The sequence below is a fragment of the Ovis canadensis genome, chromosome 25, assembly GCF_042477335.2.
Source record: "Ovis canadensis isolate MfBH-ARS-UI-01 breed Bighorn chromosome 25, ARS-UI_OviCan_v2, whole genome shotgun sequence".
NCBI classification, from domain to species: domain Eukaryota; kingdom Metazoa; phylum Chordata; class Mammalia; order Artiodactyla; family Bovidae; genus Ovis; species Ovis canadensis.
Window position 1 is genome coordinate 43,801,887 of NC_091269.1, and position 22,162 is coordinate 43,824,048.

The 22,162-nt window shown below is 47.0% G+C and overlaps 1 protein-coding gene across 18 annotated transcripts in view; it reads left to right on the forward strand.

The window, feature by feature from the left end:
- COL13A1 (collagen type XIII alpha 1 chain) overlaps nt 1-4,566 on the forward strand; it is a 153,552-nt gene extending 148,986 nt beyond the window's left edge. For all 18 annotated transcript variants that reach the window (XM_069572480.1, XM_069572490.1, XM_069572487.1 and 15 more), the window contains 2 exons: nt 2,389-2,427; nt 4,117-4,566. In XM_069572480.1, the coding sequence (XP_069428581.1) occupies nt 2,389-2,427; nt 4,117-4,119 (42 nt within the window). In that variant the 3' untranslated portion in view covers nt 4,120-4,566. The remainder of the gene's footprint in view (nt 1-2,388; nt 2,428-4,116) is intronic.
- Nucleotides 4,567-22,162: the final 17,596 nt, after the last annotated feature.

Below are 22,162 nucleotides of genomic sequence, written 5' to 3' on the forward strand. Positions count from 1 at the left end.
AGGGGGTACTCTGCCTGACCTTCCAGCACAGATCTGGGATCACTGTCCAGGTGACACCCCAGTACCAAAGGATGGTCCAAAATCAGGATTCTCGATCCTAGAGGGCTCATCCTTTTTAGCTGGAATCCCAGAAGATGCTGCAAGACCCTCCCTCGGTTTCCTCTTTTTTTTCCACATCTTTCAGTGGTTTGCCACCAAAAAGTCTAAAAGAACATGGAAGGGTTGAGAATGTGGTTAAGGAAGGGAAGGGAGGAGACAGGGAGGAAGTGAGACATTGGGGACCCACTCCCAAGCATAAGACCTGCCTAAGTGGCTACAGTTCTGGTTCCCCAGGGCCCAGTCTCTCTCCAGGCAGGGACCTTCTAGGCTTCTACAGCGATCCTTTCAGTGCACCAGGGGGGAAGAAGAAGATGGCCCTTCACTCCACGGCAGTTTGCTCACAAGCTTCCTGCCCCCCTAAATTTCCCGAGGAGGTTTGGAGCTCATGGAGCTATTTTCACACCAGTAATTGTCAGATGAGAATTCCCAGCCTCACATCCCCACTCCAGGGTCACACAGGAATTATCTTGGGACAGAGGAGAAAAGGCTATAAGAAAAGATGCTGTGTGACCCTGACAGGTGATCACAGAGCCCCTTGAAGGGACTTTCAGGGACCAGGAGAGGCAGATTAAGCTGACAGAGTGGCTGCTTCCTGTCCCCTGCCCAGTCTCCTGAATCCTCAGCATGCAGCATGCAGCTCACAGGCACCTTTCTCAGCCATGGGATCTCCCACGCCCTCCACGGCACCTCCACTGATCATTAGCCAGTCATCCCTTCTGCCACAGCCTTTCCCAGGATCCCGAAATCTGAGTTCTGCTGGCTGCAGCGCTGGCTCCTCACCCTGCTCTTCACCCACACACTGCCACTGCACCCCCTCCCAGCCTGCCCAGCCCTCCTCTGTCCCCCCGCCACCGTCCACGTGCCAATGGGAAGCCGCTCTGGCCCGCGGAGGCTCCTGTCCCTTCCAGAGTCCATGGGAAGTGTCGCACTGTGGCGGGCTGGGAAACGGGACCCAGGTCTTCATGGAACCCTGGGATGTACCGCCTTCCCCTGCAGAACCTCCCCAACCCAGAAGGGATGGTGAAAGTCACCTTGACTTGACCTTTAATGCAAACTGGCAATTTCTCCAATAACATGTCATTTGTCTATTAATTTTGCTGTGGAAGTTTACATACCTTCCCTTTCTTGTTTTGCGTTGTTGCTGTTTGCCGTCTCCTGCATTGTGTTACGGTGGGCGTGGGGCAGTGGGCGGCGGGGGCAGGGGTGTGGGAGAAGCGCCGCTGTTGATCAGGATTTTTAGTACAAGGTAACTAGACTTCTTCAGCATCCGTGCAGGGCCAGCTGTCTGCTGGGCTCCAGGTGAGCAGTTTCCATGCCTGTCGTGGGTGGATGAGTAGGTTCAGGCATAGGGGGCTCCCATTCCAGCCCCTCGGGGGCTGACCACTTGCTCGGGTCTCCTGAAACCCTGTGTGCATCTCCTTCTCTGCCCTGGAACTTGGAGTTCTAGAACCTGGGCTGCAGTTCTAAAAGACTCAGACTGAGAACCAGATCGCTGCCCTGGTTCAACCTCATCCTCCCTGCCTGCTCCTCAGGGGTTTCTAGTTTATCCCAGGGCGCACCAGAGCAGCCAGGACAGCCAGGCAGAAGAGACTCAGGATGTCCTGAGGCTTCAGGTACTCCGTGGGTGCACCAGCAGAGGGGACAAGTGGCACCTGGTGGGTTCTCATCCTACCACTGCTCATCCCCCCAAGTCCCCAGAGATAGCTAAGGCTGTGCCGGGAGCCCCGCCTCCTTGCTGAAGGCACCTCGGCCCCATGTTGAAAGCCTGTGAAATCAACCCTCCTCCTCCTTATAGATAAACAGATGGGAGCTGCCTGGATGTCCGCCCCAAGCTGCTAAGGAAGAGAGAGATCAGAGAATGAGAGAGTGGGGGCTTTGTTCCATAGAGCCGCACCTTCCCCAGGTTTTATAGAGGAGGAAACTGAAGCCTCCAGCTGCTGAGTGGCTCGCCCACGGGCACCGCACACCCAGTACAGCCAGAGAGGAGACCAGCAGGCCTCTGGACTGTCCTCTCCCCCACGCTCAGGTCGCCTCTGCTCACGGGCCCACAGGCCCATCTCAGCTTTGAACTGTCACTACATGTGAGCTCGGCCTGCAAGCAGACAGGCAGGCTTGCTTCCTGCCTCCTTCTGAGGCTAGGCCGTGGGGTAGAGAAGAGAAACAGACAATATCAGGTGGGCCGCACCCTGATCAGCTGACACGGTGTTTGTGGCCCTTGTTCCCCTTATCCTGCTGCTTGTTGGGCCGTCCCGGTGAGTCTGAGCCGTCTGCCTTTCTTCCTCACTGCAGGGTGAAGATGGCTTGCCAGTCCAGGGCTGCTGGAACAAGGTAAGCTTTCCTGGGGTTCCAGGGCCTCAGGGAAGAGTTGTACGTGGGCTCCATTTTCTGTCATGGGATAAAGCACGCACGATTTCCATTCCAGGCCTTCCTGCAGATAAGGCAGCAAGACCTGGGTCCAAAAAGGAACAGTCCTAAAAGCAGGGATAGTCCCAAAAAGGAACAGTCCCAAAAGCAGGGTGCCCATTAAACATTCCACTCACTGCATGCACTTGAGAACATTAAAAAATGGTTTTTAAGGCATCAGCAAACCCAGAGTATAGAATTTCCATGTAGCCAGACAGATGACATCTTTATGCTTCGTGAGGTTAATTTATACCATACTTCTTCTACAAGGAGTTCTAAACTATGTTTCAAAATCAGTTATTATTAGCTAGTCTCATAGTGTTCATAAGAGGCCATTTAAGCCATATGATGACGTTTATCCAGATGTAGGAAATCTCAGTTGCTTTAAGTATAAAGTCATATGGATTCTATACCTCCTCACAGAGACCTGCCAGCTCATCATTCAACCCTTCCCCTTGAACTTAAATAGTCAGAGTTTCATGCTTCTGCACATTGAGACCTGCCCACCCTCTCTTGGAGTCCCACAGTTCCTACCAACAGGCAGGTTTCATTTGTTCATACCTGCCTTTGGCATTTGCCATCATTAAAGCCACCTGACACCACAGGGCTGTGCCCTCAACATAGTCACCCGACTCATCCAGGGCCCCCAATGTGCAAGGCTCCCCTGCATGACCGGGGCCATTGGCTTCCTAAGCCAGAAACCCAACTTGGTCTTGGAAAAGGCAGTCCCACCTATGGCCTCCCTTCACCTTCCTCCTGTTCAGTGACTTTCCACCAGCCCTCCACCACCACTGTCTCAAGATCTTGGTTCATTCTCATTAAAGAGCTGGAGACCCTTACCTGTCCAAGAGTCTGTGCTTAACTAATCCAGTCCCGCCCCGTGACAGCACCCACGCTTACAGTGAGATGAATCCACTCCTCTGGCTAGACACCCACCGTCTCATTAGCTCACAAGAATCCGTAAAAGCAGTGAAACCACCAAGACGCCAGGCTGTAGGTTGAGCATCTACTCACCCAGGTACCTAAAACACCCCACAGCCAGAGAGAGAGGAAAAGCTCTGCTTTCAAGGGAGATGCCTCCCCAGGAATCTGTCTGTCACTTCATCCTCTTGGTTAATTCCCCTAGACCTCGTTAAAGCTCCAAGAAGCAGGAAAAAGGTGTGTCCCCTAAGAAAAAGATTTTCTTCTTCAGGGTTGCTGTGGATGGTTAAGAGATAGAAATGACTGAGCTCAGCAGGGGAAGAAGAGCCACTCTCGAGAGGCACAATGTCTGGGAGAAGCAAGAAGCAGCTAGAGAGCCTGATTGGCTGTTGATTCACATCATAAATTCATTCTGGGAAGACTGGGTAATTCAACAGCCAGGCCTCCAAAGGCTGCATAAAGAGAAAGTGCCCTCTAGTGACCAATAAGGGGAATGACTGGAAAGAGTATTAAATAATTTCCCACCCTCAGGATGCTGACAGTCAGCCCCAGGGTCTTGGAGGAGGGGGTTCCTGGCTCCGCCAGGTCCCCTACCCAAAGCTCTCCTATCCAACCCAGACCTACCTCACTTCCCACAAGGGAAATGAACACTCACAGACACTAACCCCATGTTGTTTTGTGTTTGTTTTGCAGTGATGCCTCTAACCTGGGATTGGCCTGTGTGTGTGTTTGTACATAGAATATTTATTTTTATACAGTTTTCACTTTTTGAAAATGCCCGAAGTATGATGCATCTTACAGATTTTTTAGAAAAGGAAAACCTGCATATTTTGTACAGAAAATACCAACCTCTTCCCTTTTGTTTACAAGATGTTTTGCATACGTCTAAGACTCTAATACACTTTTCATTTGTGAGTTCGGCTGTACGTTTGCATGACATTTGTGCACACTTAGTAAGTATTAAAGCTTAATAAATTATTGTGCTCCAGTGCCAAAAGGGGCCAACCAGCACTCAGGGGCTGGCTGGTTTGTGTGTGACTTCACAGATACAAGAAGGTCCATGGTGTTTGCTAAGCTAGGTGTGTCTCAGAATATTTTAAATGCTTATGGATTTTCACTATTAAAAAAAGTGAAACATGGAAATTCTTGATCCTGATTCATCCCTAAATCAATTACATTCTTTTCTTGTTAAATCAGGAACTCCCAGAAGCAGGGGTCCTCAAAAATATAATGGTTTGAGGACTTCCCTGGTGGCCCAGGGGTTAACACTCTGCACTTCCACTGCAGGGCACAAGGGTTTGATCCCTAGTCCAAAAAGTTCTACATGTCTTGCAGTATGGCCAAAAAAAACAAAGAAAGAAAGAAATATAATGGTTTGAACCATGTTAAGTCCAACAGAGGAAGGGCCAGGTCTGTATTAAGTGACGTCTTTTGTCACGTACCCCACATTCATGACAGCGATGTGCACGTGTCAGGTTCCGATGCACCGAAACCCTTCAAACCCCCAGGGTTACAAAGGGCTAAGTGCTAGCACTTTTGACTTTTGGTTTGTTTTCCTTCCTTTTGAGCTGCAATCATTAATACCAGCTATTGTTGACGATGGCCATTCATTTGCTATAGATTTGCAGGGTCCACTCACAACTAGCTACTGAAAAGTTTGCCCCAACGGTCTTTTCGCTCCCACAAAGGACATTCAGAAACAAATCTGGTTAAGATACTGGCATTCTTGTTTTTTTTTTTTTTTCAAGAAATAGAATTTTACTGCTTTCTGTACTATTCTTAGTACACTATTTATAAAGGTCTCGCTGCTTATAAATAAAACAAACCTATTTTAATGACTAGGCAAATATTACCTATGGGGTAGCACACAGGTTTACTGTTAGGTATTACAACATAATTGGTGCTTCTAAAGGGCTTGAAAATACCAAAGTACTTGAGTAATTTAAATATCCTTCCCCATTTTGTTTATACCTTGTCTTTATATACGTATATCCTTTCATCATAGACAGCACAAAAGTACCCTGAAGCAGAGCTCCCGTCCACATGTAGGCACACGAAGTCTAAGTTAGTGAGCTTCACATTCGCGGGGCCCCTGCCGCGTTGTGGGGTGAGGCTGCACTCACAGACTCTGGTCTTCAGGGGACCACATGCTGCCCAAACCCCAGGGACCTTACTGGTGTTCTTACCAACTGTCCACTCAGATGATTTGGACGTCAGACACCTTCCTCCCCTGAGTCTTGGCTTCCCTGTTTGAAAAGTGAAGCAGTTGAATTAGAGCTGCTTTCTGTGGTCATCTGTCCCCTCACCAGGCAGCAGAAGCATGAAGGACCCAGGCCCCAGCTGCCAGCTGGCACAAGTTACTTTTCTTACTGAGGGGGTCCCAGGATGCCGCACTTCCCTGATAATGCCTAAGCCCACCCCCCAGACCCCACCCAGAGCCAGCTGCTCCACCAGGCACAGTGAACACAAGCCTGGGCCTTTGGGGGGCTTTCAGAGGATAAGACAATATCTTAATGTTTTCATTTCTTTTAAATCCAAAAAAAAAAAATTGAATATATAATCATGCATCCAGCCAGGATTATATTTATCTTTCTACCAGAGCAGTCATAAAATGTAATTTAAAAAAAATTTTTTTGTTTTGTTTTGGAGTACAGCTGATTAACAATGCTGTGATAGTTTCAGGTGGACAGCAAGGGGACTCAGCTGTACATACACATGCATCCATTCTCCTCCAAACTCCCCTCCCACCCGGGCTGCCATGTGACACTGAGCAGAGGTCCCTATGCTGTTCAGTAGCACCTTGATAATTTTTTGTATTTTTCGGAAGGAAAGCGTCTGCACAGTCAGAAGTGCCTGTGAGTCACAGCACAGCTTCGTCCAACCTCTCCTCCTGGAGACACGCCCTTGTCCTGGCTCTACCGACTTGTGCTTCCTGCAATGCCAGCCTCTTCACCGTTTCTTTTGCTTCCTCGCCCCCTCACCCGAGGTCCTAAGGAATCAGAGTGGAACCTGGCTTTTCTAGACTCACTGCCTCATTCCATTTCAGGGTCTCACTGGAGCGATCAGAACCCACCTGTGATTTTGAAATAGGGTCAAACATGCACTGGAAAGTTCCAGAAGTTGAAATACTGTGTTAGCTGAACACCCTGAAAAACTCTGGGCAAACCCAAACCTTACTTTGTTCCCATCCTCATCTTTTGTTCATTTATTTCTTGCTGTGCTGTGCTTAGTCGCTCAGTCGTGTGCGACTCTTTGCAACCCCAAAACTGTAGCCTGCCAGGCCCCTCTGTTCATGGAATTCTCCAGGCAAGAAGACTGGAGTGAGTTGCCATGCCCTCCTCCAGGGGATCTCCCCAACCCAGGGATCAGACCCAGGTCTCCCGCATTGCAGGCGGTTTCTTTACTGTCTGAGCCACCAGGGAAACAGCCCTCATTTACTTCTTACACCTCAGCTGATATCACAAAGGCTTCAAAGTCACTGGCAAGAATATAGATAATAAAACAGAGAGATGTGTAAAGAAAAGTTTATGTCAGAGTCAAGGAAAACAAGTCAGAGGTGGGGGCAGGAGAGCCCGGGAGAGGCGGGGAAGAACCTCTCAGGCGGGGAAGAACCTCTCAAGTTTCACCTCCAGGGGCTTGGTGGTCAGAGAAAATAAACCATCAGCCTGGTTTCAGTGTCCACGCTGCCCACCCCTGGGGGGAAGTTCACCAAGTACCATGTACACACACCGTCGCCTGCAAAGTTTGGCACATCCTTAGCCAAGACATCCTCCCCGGCAAGGGCTGCAAGCCAGGCTCCACACACCCCTGACTTCAGGGTGCCCTGGGCCTCTTTACTTGGACCTTAACCCAGCTCAACTCCATGTCAGAAGCATGGAAACAAATAGTCAAGAAGTAGCTGTGGCAGTGGGGTGAGGGTTGGGGGGTGGCCTCCTTGGTGACTCAGTAGTAAAAGAATCCACCAGCCAGTGCAGGAGACAAGGGTTCTATCCCTGAACTGGAAAGATCCCCCATGCCACGGAGCAATTAAGCCCATGCGCCACAACCATCCATCCTGTGCGCTAGAGCCTGGGACTTGCAATGACTGGAGAGGAGTCACTGCCTTTCGCAACTAGAAAAAAGCCCTCACAGCAATGAAGACCCAGCACAGCCACAAATAAATAAATAAAAGCAGCAGCAGGGGCTCCACACTCAGGCTGGCAGGCAGGAGAACAGGAAGAGGCAGGTGTCTTACAGGAGAGATGGGCCAGGGAGGGCCACGCAAGGGGCTGGTGGCAGAGAGGACTCAGGGAGGTTAGAGACGCTCACTCTGGTCCTGGGGACTTTCAGCCCCCCCTTGTGAGAGCCATCTGCTCAAGGAGTGGCTGGGGCACCAGCCCTGCCCAACGGGGCAGATCACAGCCCTGTTGGTGACCTTCTTGGAGCTGCTCTGGAGAACCACCTTCTCTAGTTTGCTCCCTTCCCCGTGCTCTGGCACCAAAGGCACCTGGTGGCAAGCACTGTCTGCCTGGAGACTTGCAAACACCCAGCTAGACAGAAGACTGAGTCAGCCCGGTCCTGAGTGACAGTATAACAGGTCCTTCAGGTCGGAGTAAGGATTCTCACCAAGGTCGGCCACTTGTACCTGTGCATCTGGCTCAGAAGGAGACAGCCCCTCCCACACGCCTCGCGGCCCCACCACCGCCTCCCACGCGCCCCAAGGCCCCACCACCGCCTCCCACGTGCCACGCGGCCCCATCACCACCGCCCCTGGTGCTTCCTCCCCACCTGGTCTCCCTTCCCGGGATCCCAGCTTTCTACCTGGCAGAATGGAAAGCCACAGACATGGGGAGGGTCAGCGTCAGCCCGAGAAGGAGGCCGGCTCTGGCCAGGAGTCAGGAGCCTCAGCTACCGGACCTTCCTCCACCTCTCACTTTCCCCAGGTATCAACGGCAGGTGGCCTCTGACATCTTGAAACCCCCTGATTCCACTGACTGGTCGGCTCCTGGCAGGACTGGGACGCTGGAGCACGCTGTGCCCCTCAGCCTAGAGTCGCTTTCAGCTGTGACGGTTTTGTGCATGGAGCTGGCATTGCAAATCCATGAGCCGTGTGCATGTGCTTCGTAACCCTGAGTGACCAGACTCCTGGGCATGCCCTCGGGAGTGGGTGAGCGGGGTCAGCTCTCCTGGGGCAGTGGTGGCTGCAGACCTGGTCTCTCCCAGCGGTGTCCAGGTTGCCACCTTCTTCAGGGACTCAACAGCACAACTTTCACCACCTGGCATGCAGCGGGAGTCCCAGAGCCCCACAGATGTACAGGGACATGGCTGCCTTCCTAACTCCAGGCTCTTGTGCCCTTCCCGGGGCCCCACCCACACACCTACAGCCTGGGCCCAGCCCCAGCCCCGCACCTGGACACACTCTTGGGCAACTTGAGATGTCAAGCACCTAAGACCCCACCCACACCACCGAAAAGAGGGCCCAGAAAAGAGGAGGAGATCCACACAGAGACCGAGGGCAGAGAAGGAAGGAAGGGACAGGGGAAAACCAGCAGCTCATTGCTCCAAGGAGGGGAGTTTTCAAGGGGGAAGTTTCCTTGAAGCGGGGAGGACATGGGGAAGGGAGCTGGATTTGACAGCTCTAGGGAGAATTCCACATGCAGAGACCCTCAGTTCCTGGAACAGCCCTGCTTCTGAGAAGCAGTTGGGTGTCTGTTGAAGGAAAACGTAGATGGAGGCAGAGCTGAGCCAGGGATGCAAGCCTCACGCCATGGGGCCTCCTTTTCCAGGTCTATTCACCGGCTCCTGCACACCCCCTCTGCTTCCCCCTGCACACACACACGCACACACACGCACACACCCCGCAGCCTGTGCGGGCTCCTGGGTTCTTCTGTTGGATGAGTCTCCCTCTCCAAAACAACCAAGAACTCTGTCTTGTGTTTTTCCCCCTCCACCTTCTATTAGAGGAGGAAATTTGGTCTCCCATACTAGACAGTGAACTCTTGGAGGAAAAGGACTTTCTCTTTCACTGGGCTCCTCAGGGACCTAGCTCAGGTCTCTCCCTGCCATGGCTGGGACTCATAAACATCTCTGACCTGCTGACTTCTCAATATACTTTATTAAGCACCTACTGTGTGCAGGCAGTAGGAGGGAAAAGGGGCCACTAAGGACCGTAAGCCTGCCCTCCGGGAGCTAATAGGGTACCAGGCAGAGCAAGGACTGTGCTGAGCGCTAAGTGAGGGTACATCTGAGGATGCTATGGCTGCCAAGGGGTCAGAATGAAGAGAGGACCCCGGGGGCCAGGAAGGAATCAACAGCAGCGGAGAAGGAGCTGGCCACTGCAGACAGGGGCCCCTTCCTCGTCTTGTCCTCCTCATAGAATCTTCCAGTGAGCAGAATCCTGGGTCATGCTAGCTTCTGGAATTACAGGAGGGCAAACCGGATTGTGGTGGAAAGAAGGGAATATAAAGAGGGTGAATCCAAACTGGGAGGGCCCTTTCCAAATTCGCAGGTCCGTGGGACTCCGGGCTCAGGGAGGCATCCCATCACCAGCGGGGCTCCTCCTCAAACACTCGCCTCTCTCTGCCTCCTCAAGGGCCAGAGTCCATGGTTAGTCGCCAAGAAGTGAAGCCAGGCAGCCCAAGCTTTGGCAAAAGCGTTTTACCCTGGAGGAGGGAGAAGACGAGAGCTGCTTCTGGACAGAGGGTCGCGGGTCGAACCCTTCCCGGGGGTCTGGCTTGAGGGTGATCAGGAGACCTTTAGACACCTGATGTTACCCTGCCTGTCTCCAGCTCTTTGCTGGGCTTTCTGCCGCGGCCCTGCAGCTAGCGCCCTCTGCTGGCAGCTAGCGCCCTCTGACGTTGCCGCGCTGCAAGGGCGCTGGGATGCCATTTAGGCGGTGGAGAACTGTGGATCTTCGAGCAACTTCTCTGCAAAGTGGCTGCCGGCATGGTCACCCTTTGACCTTGAAAGCCTCCCCAGGAGCCTGTGGCCAGAGACTGGTCACCTTTCCCGGCTCCTTCTCAACAGATTTCCTTTAACTTCCTTTGGTGCTGCCACCATTAACCTTTTAACTTCCTGGGCTCTTTCAAATGTTGTAAGCTGATCAACATACCAAGCAAGCTGCAAAAGCAAAGAGCATGTGTCTTCAAGAGAATGGCACAACAGTGTCGTAGAGGAGAGAAGCCCATGAGCACGACTGGGCGATGAGCTTGGACATCTGGGCTGGCCCTCAGAGCCAAGGGCCTCACGTATCTCATGATGGAGATAGGCAGCAAGCTACCTGCTTCCGGGAGGATCTGGAATAAACCTTCTTCCTTTAGGTTGAAGGGACAGTGCCTGGGATGTACCCACCACTGCCTTTCTTCTTCCTTGGTCATCATATGCAGAGGCTCAGTGGGTGCCACTGGGTTTTTACAGCCAAATTAACCAGCCATCCAATGCTCCTTCCATCCCTGGGCCCATGGGAGAAATATAAAACAGCCCTCTAGAACATGGTATTAACACATGAGTGGAGGGATTTGAGGACTTTCACTGACTCACAGGATCCTGGACATGTGCATATATCAGTAGTAAAATGGTCTGTGTCACGTGCTGGCAAACCACCAGCTCTGAACCTACAACACTGGAGGAAGACAGATCCATCACGGCCACCTTTTAAAGAGGAAACTGCCGGCGCCCGGGTTCATTTTACTGTTAAAAAAAAAAAAAATACAGGGAAATCGCCTGCTAAGAGACATTTTTCTTGCACTCTGCTCATTCCAAAGACAAAGTGTTTTATTGCAAAAGTCTGCCAAAATAAGCCAGCCTGCAACTTCCCCCGCCAGTGGGAGGCACTCTGGCCTGGGAGGAAGGAGGTCTGTGAGCTGGCCCTGATTGCCCAGTGCCGGCTGGGCCACCTTGGACAAGTGCCTGCCATGCTCTAAGCCTCCTCTGTAACCTGGGGAAGGTTCTGCCTGCCTCACAGGCCATGGGAGGACTATCTCCATGAATGGACTTGGAACATGGGAGAGAGCTGTATAAAGGGTAGACAAGGAGATGGTTAGTATTCAGTTCAGGGAAAAACCTTGCTTTTTGTAATCAAACCTCCATTAACTGGAGTCACTTGAGAAACTGTTCATTAAGATTTCTGGAGAAATTTGGTTCAGAGCAGGCCCCCTTGTGTCCACACAGAGGACCTGCTTGACAGACATCTTGGACACTGAAAAATGGAGATGTGGGAATGGTGGCCAACCTGATGTGGGACAGGATAGATGTGAACTGGCTTCCCCATCCCAGGGAAGCTGCTTTTTAAAACTAAATGTCATAAATGTTCATACTTTTTATTTTCTTTTCTCTAAAAAGAGAAAAATCAGTAAACTTTAAAAATCTTTCTTTAAAATTCCAGTTACCCATATCCCTAGTTGAATGAGGACTTTTTTCCCTTTTGTTGGCTCCAATATAAGATGTGTTATTGGGAATTCCCTGGCGGTCCAGCGGTTAGAACTCCACACTTTCACTGCTGAGGGCGTGGGTTCAATCCCTGGTCAGGGAACTAAGATCCCACAAGCCTCGTGGTGTGTCCTAAAGACAAAACAACAACAACAAAAATAAGATGTGTGGTTTATTCTGGGCCTATTACTATCTCCCCAGCAGCAACTCCCCATTTATGCTCCCTGCCTGTGGCCTCTTGGACATTGAAGCCAACATTCCCCATGCAGTCAATCTGTCGTCTTAAGTTTAACAATCATTTCCTCAGTATTTCAATAGAAAAACTTCTCTTGCACTGCGTCTTGCAGGAAATTTCAGTGCAGTTTATTGAACATTTGGTGTATTTTTTAAATGAGTCAGAACCTAATTTTCCGAATTGCATAATGAAGATCAACAGCTTATCTGACTGATTATATAGATTAGAGAGTAAGGAAAAATAAAAGATTTTCAAGAGTAATTCCTCGATGATAAAAGCACTGGTGAATTACATTTTTTTCCCTTGTGTAATTATTTTTGTAAGGACCTATCCGTACTGCAGGCAGTGGGTCTCTTGTATGGAAGAAAAAAAATTTACCTGCATAGAGTTTGCTGATGGTTTAAGTTTCTCTAGCATTTCTGTTTTGATGTTAAGGTGAGATGTCTTCTTTTTATTTTTAATAATTGTATTTTTCCTATGACTTTTAAAAAGTTATTTCCTCCAAGCTCTCCTTTGGGTCAAAAGCGCCTCCCGTGAAGGCAACCTGGTGCTAAGTTCCTGGAGCAAGGCATCCTATACTGAATTCCCTGCCTTAGGGACCCCCAACAACAGGCTTTATTTTTCTGGGCTCCAAAATCCCTGCAGATGGTGACTGCAGCCATGAAATTAAAATACACTTGCTCCTTGGAAGGATAACTATGACAAACCTAGACAGCATATTAAAAAGCAGAGACAGGGGGGGTCATGTTTGGGAATGCATGTAAGAATTAAAGATTTTAAAATTTAAAAAATAAAAAACTAAAAATTAAAAAAAAAAAAAAAAAAAAAAGCAGAGACATTACTTTGCCAACAAAGGTCCGTCTAGTCAAAGCTATGGTTTTTCCAGTAGTCGTATACCTTTAAGGAGGCTGAACACTGACGAACTGATGCTTTCAAACTGTGGTGTTGGAGAAGACTCTTGAGAGTCCCTTGGGCTGCAAGGAGATCAAACCAGTCAACCCTAAAGGAAATCAACCCTGAATATTCATTGGAAGGACTGATGCTAAACCTGAAGCTCCAATACTTTGGCCACTTGATGCGAAGAGCCAACTCATTGGAAAAAAAAAAAAAAAAACCCTGACGATGGGAAAGATTGAAGGCAGGAGGAGAAGGGGATGACAGAGGATGAGATGGTTGGATGGCATCATCAACTCAATGGACATGAGTTTGAACAAGCTCCAGGAGATGGTGAAGGACAGGGCAGCCTGGCATGCTGCTGTCCATGGGATCACAAAGAGTTGGACACAACTGAGCTACTGAACAACAACAGGCTCTCCTATCCTGACCACTGCAGGAACCCCTGTCACATCCTAGTGCCTTTTCCCAAAAAGAGATCAATTTTCAATGAGCAGGACCTCTCGTAGCTCCAGGTCAGTCACTGGTCTCCATGGCACCCCTTCACCACGTCCCTCAGTGTCCTGGGCTTGCATCTCCTCCCCTTGTCAAGCAGATGGTGAGAGCCTGGAAGGTTTCTACCCTCTTACTGCCTTTGTCACTTTCCCAAATGGTTCCCAAAGCCTCTTACCAATCTCTGACCCTCCAAGGGTAAGTGTACCTTACCATTCAGCCCTTCAGCCTGAATGGTCTTCTCAGCCTTTCCTTTTGGTTCCCCCTGAGGATCCCACCTCCTTATCTCGCCTCCACCCACGACCTGTTTTCTTCATTTTTTCAGTTCTCTCTTCATTCAGACCGCCCTCAGACCACCCACCACCTCCACTCTCTCACCCTCAGACCACTTGGTTCCCTCATCTCTCTCTCCCTCCTCATCTCCTTTTGCCTCTCTCCCCATCCTCAGCCCCCACCCAACCCAATCCCCCAGTTCCCCCACACTTCTTTCAGCTCAGTCCTCTGAGCATCATTTTAGCTCACCTCTGCAAAACAAGACCCCTGGGGAGAAAGATCTGCAATTTGGTCGACATGTGTGACAGCTTTGTTTTCCTACCAAACACTACTGGTGCCTTTCAATTACATAGAGTTGTTGACAGATGTAACATTTATCCTATTATGTTCCTCATAAGAAGAGAAATCCACACCTTTGTTTTATTTGATTTTATTTGGGGTTTCTATTCTGAATCTGATAAAACATTGTGATTAGGACCTACCAGTGAAGAAATACTTTGTTTTCTGGCTTCAGGGTCATAACTAAAGTCTCTAGGGTTTTTTTTTTTACTGGTTTTAAGTTCAATAAGTCACAGCAAATTTCTTAGTCTAGACCTGTGACTTGCTCTGTCTCCAGAGGAAGCCCAGAGGCTATGATGCAGAGAGTTTCCTTTTCCTCATCCTTAAAGTGAAAGGTTGAGACTAGATTTAATATTTTGTGCTTCTATAATTCAGTAGCTTTTTTGCTGATTTCAGTGCGTCAGATGCATTTTTCCTTATGCCTATCAGGGATCGGTTTGGTTTGGTTTTTAACCAGGTGTCTATGTTTTCTAGTTTAAAGAGGGGGTCTGGCTCAAGCCTGGGTTGAAAAACACCCCTCCCCACCGAACCTGGGTAGAAAGCTGTTTTGGACAAGGAGGGGCAACAAATCCCTGTGCTGGTTCTTTCCTTTTCTTTGGGAACTCACTTGGTTTCCTTCCATGCATGAATTGCTGGAATCTGGGATAAAGCCTCTAACACATGATAAGACATTCAGAGAAACCCAGTGCCAAGTATTTGTGGCTAAAAACATAGCTGATCATTTTCTTTAAAACTGAATCTTTGGTTTATAGCTTAGCCAAAATGAAACAAGCCAATTCCATGGCCATCCAAGACCCCCACAAAAGACCCTCAGTGTTCCCCATGAATGAGCAAGGGTCTGCAGGGTCCCTGCCACCATAGCCATTGAAGTGCCATGTGTGCTCCTGAACGATCAGTGTGAGAAAGTCAGTCTCTAAGTAGCTCTGTTGCTGTCCTATGGCCAAAAGGGTGTATAACTGTGTCTAAGAGAAAATTAACAGTGTTTTATGTGTTATCAGAAGGCATAATGCAAGTTCATGCAGGACAGAGTGATGTCTCTGGGAAAAGGATTGTGCGTGGACAGTGTAAAAACACGTCTTCCAAGCCCCTGCCCAGCAGGAGTAGGGGCAGAAGAGAGCAATGTTTAACGATACCAACTGGCCAAGAAATACACTCTTCCTGGGCACACAGACTTGGAGGAACTGGCTGGTTCTTTGCTGGGACACAGTCCTCCAGTCCAAATGTTAACCTGATCATAAACCAAGCAGGTTCCCACTCGGAAGGAGACCCTGAAAGAAGCCTGGTTTCTCCAGTTAACGTTTTCATTTCTGAAGTAGCCATTGGCGAGTACGTCCCTCATCTAGCCCTGAGGCATTCACACTGGGCTCTTCAGAGCAAGTCCAGTTCTGAAGGTCAGTGCCCACATTTCCCAGCCGGTCTACCCCAGACTGCTAACCACGGAACAAGATGCCTTCCTGGGGCCCTGGAGACCTGGGGCCTCATGGACTCTGCAACCAGCCACACAGAGACATCCACCAGATGGTGGGAACCCCAGAGTGTGTCGGCCCAAGGCCCTACCTTCAACCTCAGCTTCTCTCTACTAACCACAGAGACCACTTCAGGGCAGAATCCCTGTGCCTCAGACCCTGCTTTGCTTCAGTAGCCAGACTCCACTAAGCACCATGACCTCTTCCAATCATATTCTAAAAAAGGCCTTCAAAGAATTTAATTAATCTATTTTGAGAATTTTCTTTGAAAGAAATGGTGTAGAATCTCATATTATATTCTAGCGATTCAGCAAAAAAAAAAAAAAAAAAGCCATTTTACCAGGAAAGAAAAGCACAAAGGGCAAAATGCTTGATTCCCTTATTCCCAGCATTTGCTTTCTGCCCAGCTGGACTTTGCAAACTTCCACTGTAATCCCAGGCTGATCTTTCCAGCCTGTTTATTGAAGCAATTGGGTTTTATGCATTTGTTAATTTTATACTTTCATGTAAGATTTTCTTCTTGTTATTTGGTGCATTTGGAGTACAATGTTTAAACACACAGCATTTTATTTCCATGGTGAGCTTGATAATGGAACAGTTTCTTTTGCTTCTCACAATCTTCCGTTTGTGTTTCATTGTACACACCCATTGATACATTTTGTGCTGCATACATGTAAATATTTTACATCATACATGTAAATATCTTGTTATATTTTGGTATGTAAGCATTGCCTCTTTTTTAAATTGTGATCACTAGCACTATTATTCTTTTATCATTCTTAATTTTGAATTTTTTTTCTGGGGCGCTCAATTTATTTTTCTAATCACCTTTGATATTTTGGAATTATGTTAGTTATTTAGGATAGCAGACATAGGAAAGCACTGTTTTTAAGCACTGAGCAAGCTCTTTGATAGACAGATACTGACATTAAAAGATCAGTCCTTTAACATGTTACCTATATGGTTTTCTTCTTCTTATCAGGTGCTATTTCAACAAAACTGATTCCTCTGCTGGATTGTTCTGTCTTTTCCATTTTTTACCTTGATTTTTAATTGCCTATGATTCAGTTTGCCAACCTGATCATACCAGGTCAAAGACAGCATGGAGTGGGGTCTTTGCTCCGTTTGAGTAACTTCCAGGCTACAGGTGAACCACAGGGAAAACATCCCAGGTGATCAGTACTTGCCTACGGACCTATTTCTAGATGGCGTGGCTTCTTCAGTGTTTTTGACATAGAGGGCAGAACCCCCGGCTGACGCATACCCACACCTGTTTGAAAGTTCTTGCCTCCCACAACCAGGCATTCTGAGCAACTCCAGCCCAGCCACTGTGACACCAGGGTTGGGGCACTGAGACGGGGTCAGTTTCCATCCCAGGTCTGCCAGTGGTGCACTATCTGGCAGTCTAGTTAGTGACCAGTCTAGTCTGGTCCTTGGCCCCATAAAGTTCAAGGCTGCATAGTCTTTGCAATTGGAATTCTCTCTACTGAAAAACATGGCTGAGCAAATGAGCCTATTCCTTGAAATGTACCCTTGCTCCTCCCAGATGAGTAACATTGCAGCAAATAAGTCCAACTACTCTTTTAAGTAGAAAGCCGTACCCACTGGAAACCCACAAAGGCCAGTGGCCTGAACCACAGTATCCTAAGGCTCAAAGGTGAACCCACACAAATGATGTGGCAAGATCAATTACTAATTATTCTGAACAAAGGCTCCTTTGGAGAGCCCATCAAGCTAAAGAGATGAAACAGTAACTGCCTAAATCAGCAAAATGTTAGGCAATGGTTAGCCTAATGCACTTAAACCCATAAGGAAAAAAAGAGACAGAAAACTCCCTGCCAAAATTGCGGTCCTTCCTGTCTGTGTCGTCCTAGAGTTTTATATGCTGTTTTGTACTTAATATCTATGGTGTAAATACTTTCCATGGCAAAAGATGTAAATATGAATTATATATTTTCTTTTTGTCTTTTCTAAAATGGAAGTTGATCTAAGTAATAAATTACAAATCATCTACATCTTGTTCTTTTTTTTTCCCCAGAAATTATATACCTTTACTTCAACATCTTTCAGAAGGAAAAAGAGCTTCATGATTAAAGGAAGCATTCATTCCTAACTAATGGAAGTAAGATGGTACCATATAAAGAGGAAAGGATTAGGGTTCAGGAGAGTGGGTTTTAGTTCTGACTCTTTCATTAACGGATGTGAGACTGCCTAAGTCACTTAACCTCTTGGAGCTTCATCTAAAAATGAAAACAGCTGCCACAGTTGTTTTTAAAATTTGAAAGGTAGCAGATGCACTTGGAATTACTAAGTCTTAATTTTCATTAGGCCAACTGGTTGGAGTATGAATATTTTATATAAGGGAGATTTCTGTTTAGTATTTTATTTTGCTTCAATTCTATTTTGGGACAAAACCAAAAAGAAATTGAACGAGAAATGAACTTTTTCCATTGTATAAGACCCATGATTAATAGGGGTCTTATGTATAAGACCCATGATTAATAACCAGAATTATCTTATTATCTATAAGAGCATTTAGGGAAAAAATAAATTCCAACAATTTTTAATGAAATATTCAAACTTTGAATATGTTCTTGGTTGGACCAAAATTGTTTCATCGATGTCTAACATCACATGAAAAAAACCTTTGCCAAGGCAGAAATATAGTCAAATAACCTGGAATCGACAGTCCATTGAAAGTGGGTAGGAATTCCCAAGGAGTGACCCAGGCAAACTCTGTGATGGAGCCAAGGAAATCCTGCATGTAACTTCATCAAAGCTTAGAAGTGGCATTTTATCCTTTGTGGATGACCAAACTGAAGCCATACAATTCAAAAGAAAGTCATGATGAATAGCAGGTTGCTTCCAACTTCAGTTGACCAAAAGGCTTGATCTTGGCTTCCTACCATGTCAGAGTAGAAACAAGCCTTTGAGATCATCTCCAGTCCCCTCCTCATGTATATGAGAAACAGAATTTTTGTGATTCAACATCATGGTCTCTCCAGTTCATGAGAAAAAAGCAAGGGATAAAGAAGGGACCCAGGCCCTTCTCTGGGGCTATGGCCTCTCCCTCTCTGCCCACTGTTCCCCACTGTTCTAGGTGATACTTGTGGACTTCCCTGGTGGTCCAGAGGCTAAGAATCTGCCTGCCAGTGCAGGGAACACATGTTTGATCCCTGGTCCGGGAAAATTCCATATGCCACAGAGCAACTGAGCCTGTGCACCCCAACTACTGAACCCCAGGCATCTTAGAGTCTATGCTCCACGACAAGAGAAGACACCACAGTGAGAAGCCTGCCCACCACAAACAGAGAGTAGCCCCTACTCACTGCACCTAGAGAAAGCCCGCACGAAGGAATGAAGACCCAGCACAGCCAAAATAAATAAACAAACCACCTTTAGATGACGCTTGTGGAAGGCAGGTGGGAGGGAACTTGGGGCATTCACCTTGTGGCCCTCCCTCTTCAAAATAGAGCATCAGAAATACAGTCATTGCATCGAATAATTTAGGGGTCGATGAAGAAGAAGAAGAAAGTCACTCAGTCATGTCTGACTCTTTGCGACCCCATGGACTGTAGCCTACCAGGCTCTTCTGTCAGTGGGATTTTCCAGGCAAGAATACTGGAGTGGGTTGCCATTCCCTTCTCCAGGAGATCTTCCCAATCCAGGGACTGAACCCAGGTCTCCTGCATTGTAGGCAGACGCTTTACCATCTGAGCCACCAGGGAAGTCTGATGAGGGTCTGACTAGGGGCTTCTAAAAGGAAAAACGTCTACCTCGCCTCTCCTCTTCTGAAGCAGAGCAGACCAACAACTCAACAGGATAAATGAGTTCCCCATCTGACTCCGCCATTAAATATGACCAGGAGCCCTTCCCGATCTGAAATGCTCCCACTGGGGTGAGGCACATAAAACACCTCTTCTGTTTTCTGTTTCCTGACATTTTCTTTCCCACTGTCCTCCCCCACCCCAATCCCCAAACTTCTATCAGCTCCTTAATGTAAAATTGGTAAAACAGACAAGTGCTTTAGATACATAGACCTGTAGTTTCGAATGATTAAACCCCACAATGCAGAAAATAGCATCAAAAAGGAGGAGTGGGAAGGTTTCAACTGTTTTTTGTTTTAATGGACTGATATTTAAAAGTGCCCATGAAGAAGTTTTCAGGGAGCTGATCTGCGTAACAAAATCTCAGAAAGACATGGAAGAGGAGAGGGGCTGAACTTTTTCACAAGCAATCAGGCAACGGAAGTATTTTTCTGTTAAAAGACAATATTCAGAAAAAGGTAAAATCATGACACTCGGATATAAAAATGAACACATGGTAAAGATTTTATTTGACTCATACGATGAGAGAAACAGACAATTGTCTTAACCTGTCCAGAGGAAAAGTTTAAAATGTACATATGTGTGTGGATGAAAGGAATGTTGAGAGGAATAGCAAAGGGAACAAAGCCAATTATTACCATCGGTATAGAATTTACATATCTGGCCATCACCTACAATTTACAAAGGGTTGCAAAATACTGGTAACCCAGAAGGATAGGCTGTAGGGTACCAATCCCCAGCCTTTTTGGCACCAGGGGCTGGTTTTGTGGAAGACAATTTTTCCACAGACCATGGCTGTGGGGGATGGTTTCAGGATGATTCAAGCGTACTGCATTTACTGTGCGCTTTATTTTTATTATTATTACATCAGGCATTAGATCCCCGAGGTTGCGGACCCCTGGTGTAGATGAAACATAGTTTTCCATTAAAACACAAAAATATATTTCACAATTGTAAAGCCATGCTCTGCTTTAATACCCAGACCTATTTTACCAATATTAAAACCCATCATCTTTTTCAACTCATACGTTATGCTGGTAAAAGTATAATCAGGAAAACCCTTGAACAGCTATTGTTGGAGCCCCATATTTGAGCATTAACCTTCTGACCTTTGTGAGCTCTGGGCCCTTCCCCTCTCTCTGTTCACTGTCTCTCCCACTGTCACCCCACCCCCCACCCCCACTTAGCTTGGGGCTAAGAACTCATGACATAAATAACTAACTCAGCAGAGCTTATCAAAAGCAGATGTGGTGAAGGGTGTTGACCCTGGATCTCATAGCACTCATCACTGGGTAAGCAATAAATCTCTACGTATATACGGCTAGAGTCTTTCCTCTGAATTAAGGACCCCTGACCCTTCACGTTTGTGACTGTTAACTAAGAAGGCCCTCTTTGCTACTGGCCCCTTAATTCAGCGTGCTGACAGTTAAGATGCTCTTAGCATAATAAATTGCGGTCTCTCTTTTTTGAACTCATAAAGCTCCCCCCCACCATGATGCTTCATGCATATCACCCACCTGGCCTTTTTAATCGGCTGGCAAATTCACAGCATCTTAGTCCTGGAGACATGAACTATGTCCCCCACCCCCTCCACTTTTTCTCAGTATTAATTTAACTAAAGTGGCCACTGTATTAGTCTTACCACTGCTGAATAGTGGTTTCCTTAGGATTTCTGGATTTCAAGTTTAAATAATAAATCTTAATATTCATTTGAGACAGGGCTGTGGCACTAATGAGGGATGAGACCTTCCCTAGCTCTCCATCTTCTGAGGCCTCTGCTTTGCAAAAAAAGTGAAATCATTGAACTCAAAATCTCTTCTGATACTATGATGGCCTACAGCGATAGCTAAAGATCAATTGTGATCAATGGTACTTTTATATGATATGACTATAGTTGTTGTTGACAGCTGTAAGTGTGGCTGAAGAAAGTCAGCATATTACCTCTCAGAGACAAGATTCGTAAGGTGGGAATTGAGGGAAGATTGGCTTGGATAGCACCAACACATAGAGATCTCTTTCCCAGCTCAGGCTCCACTCGAGAGAACAGTAAATTCTCCCAAATGAGCTGTCAAAGGGCATCTCTAGGGATTCTGAGCTTGAACAGGTCTTGAGGAGCCTGGGAACCGAATATTGCAGAAAGAGATTGCTTACCTCCCTGGCTCTTCAAGAGTGAGAAGGGGTCAAGCTGAGCTGAATACACTCTCCTTCAGTCCTCCCACCTCCAAACTCTCACTGACAACATCGGGTGTAAGAATACAATGTAAATGGAGAGAGATTCAACAAAAACATGGGCCTGTACTCTTCAAAAATATTAATGTCATGAAAAAACAAAGACAGACCAAGGAACTGATCCAGAATAATGAAGAAAAAAATTAAACAGACATGAGAACGAAGTGGATCCTGGACGAGAAAAAAGGAAAGCTATAAAATTTATTATAGGGCAGCTGGAAACACTTGAATATGGTCTGAAGCTTAAATAGTATTGTATCAATGTTAAATTTTCTGTTTCTACAATGGTATTATAGTTATATGAGTGAATATTCTTGCCTTTAGAAAATGCACAGTGAGTAGATAAATAAAAGTAAAGGGGAAGGATAACTACAATTTTCAAATAGTTCAGAAAAAAATAGAAAGGGATAAAGACAAAAAGAAAATAATAAAACAAATGTGGGGAAACGCAAAAATGGTAAATCTGGGTGAAGGGTATATAGGAGCTCTTTAAACTACTCTAATTTTTCTTTGAAATTATTTTAAAAATAGTTTTAAAAAGAAGACAATGTGGGAATAATTTCAAAGTGCTGAGACGG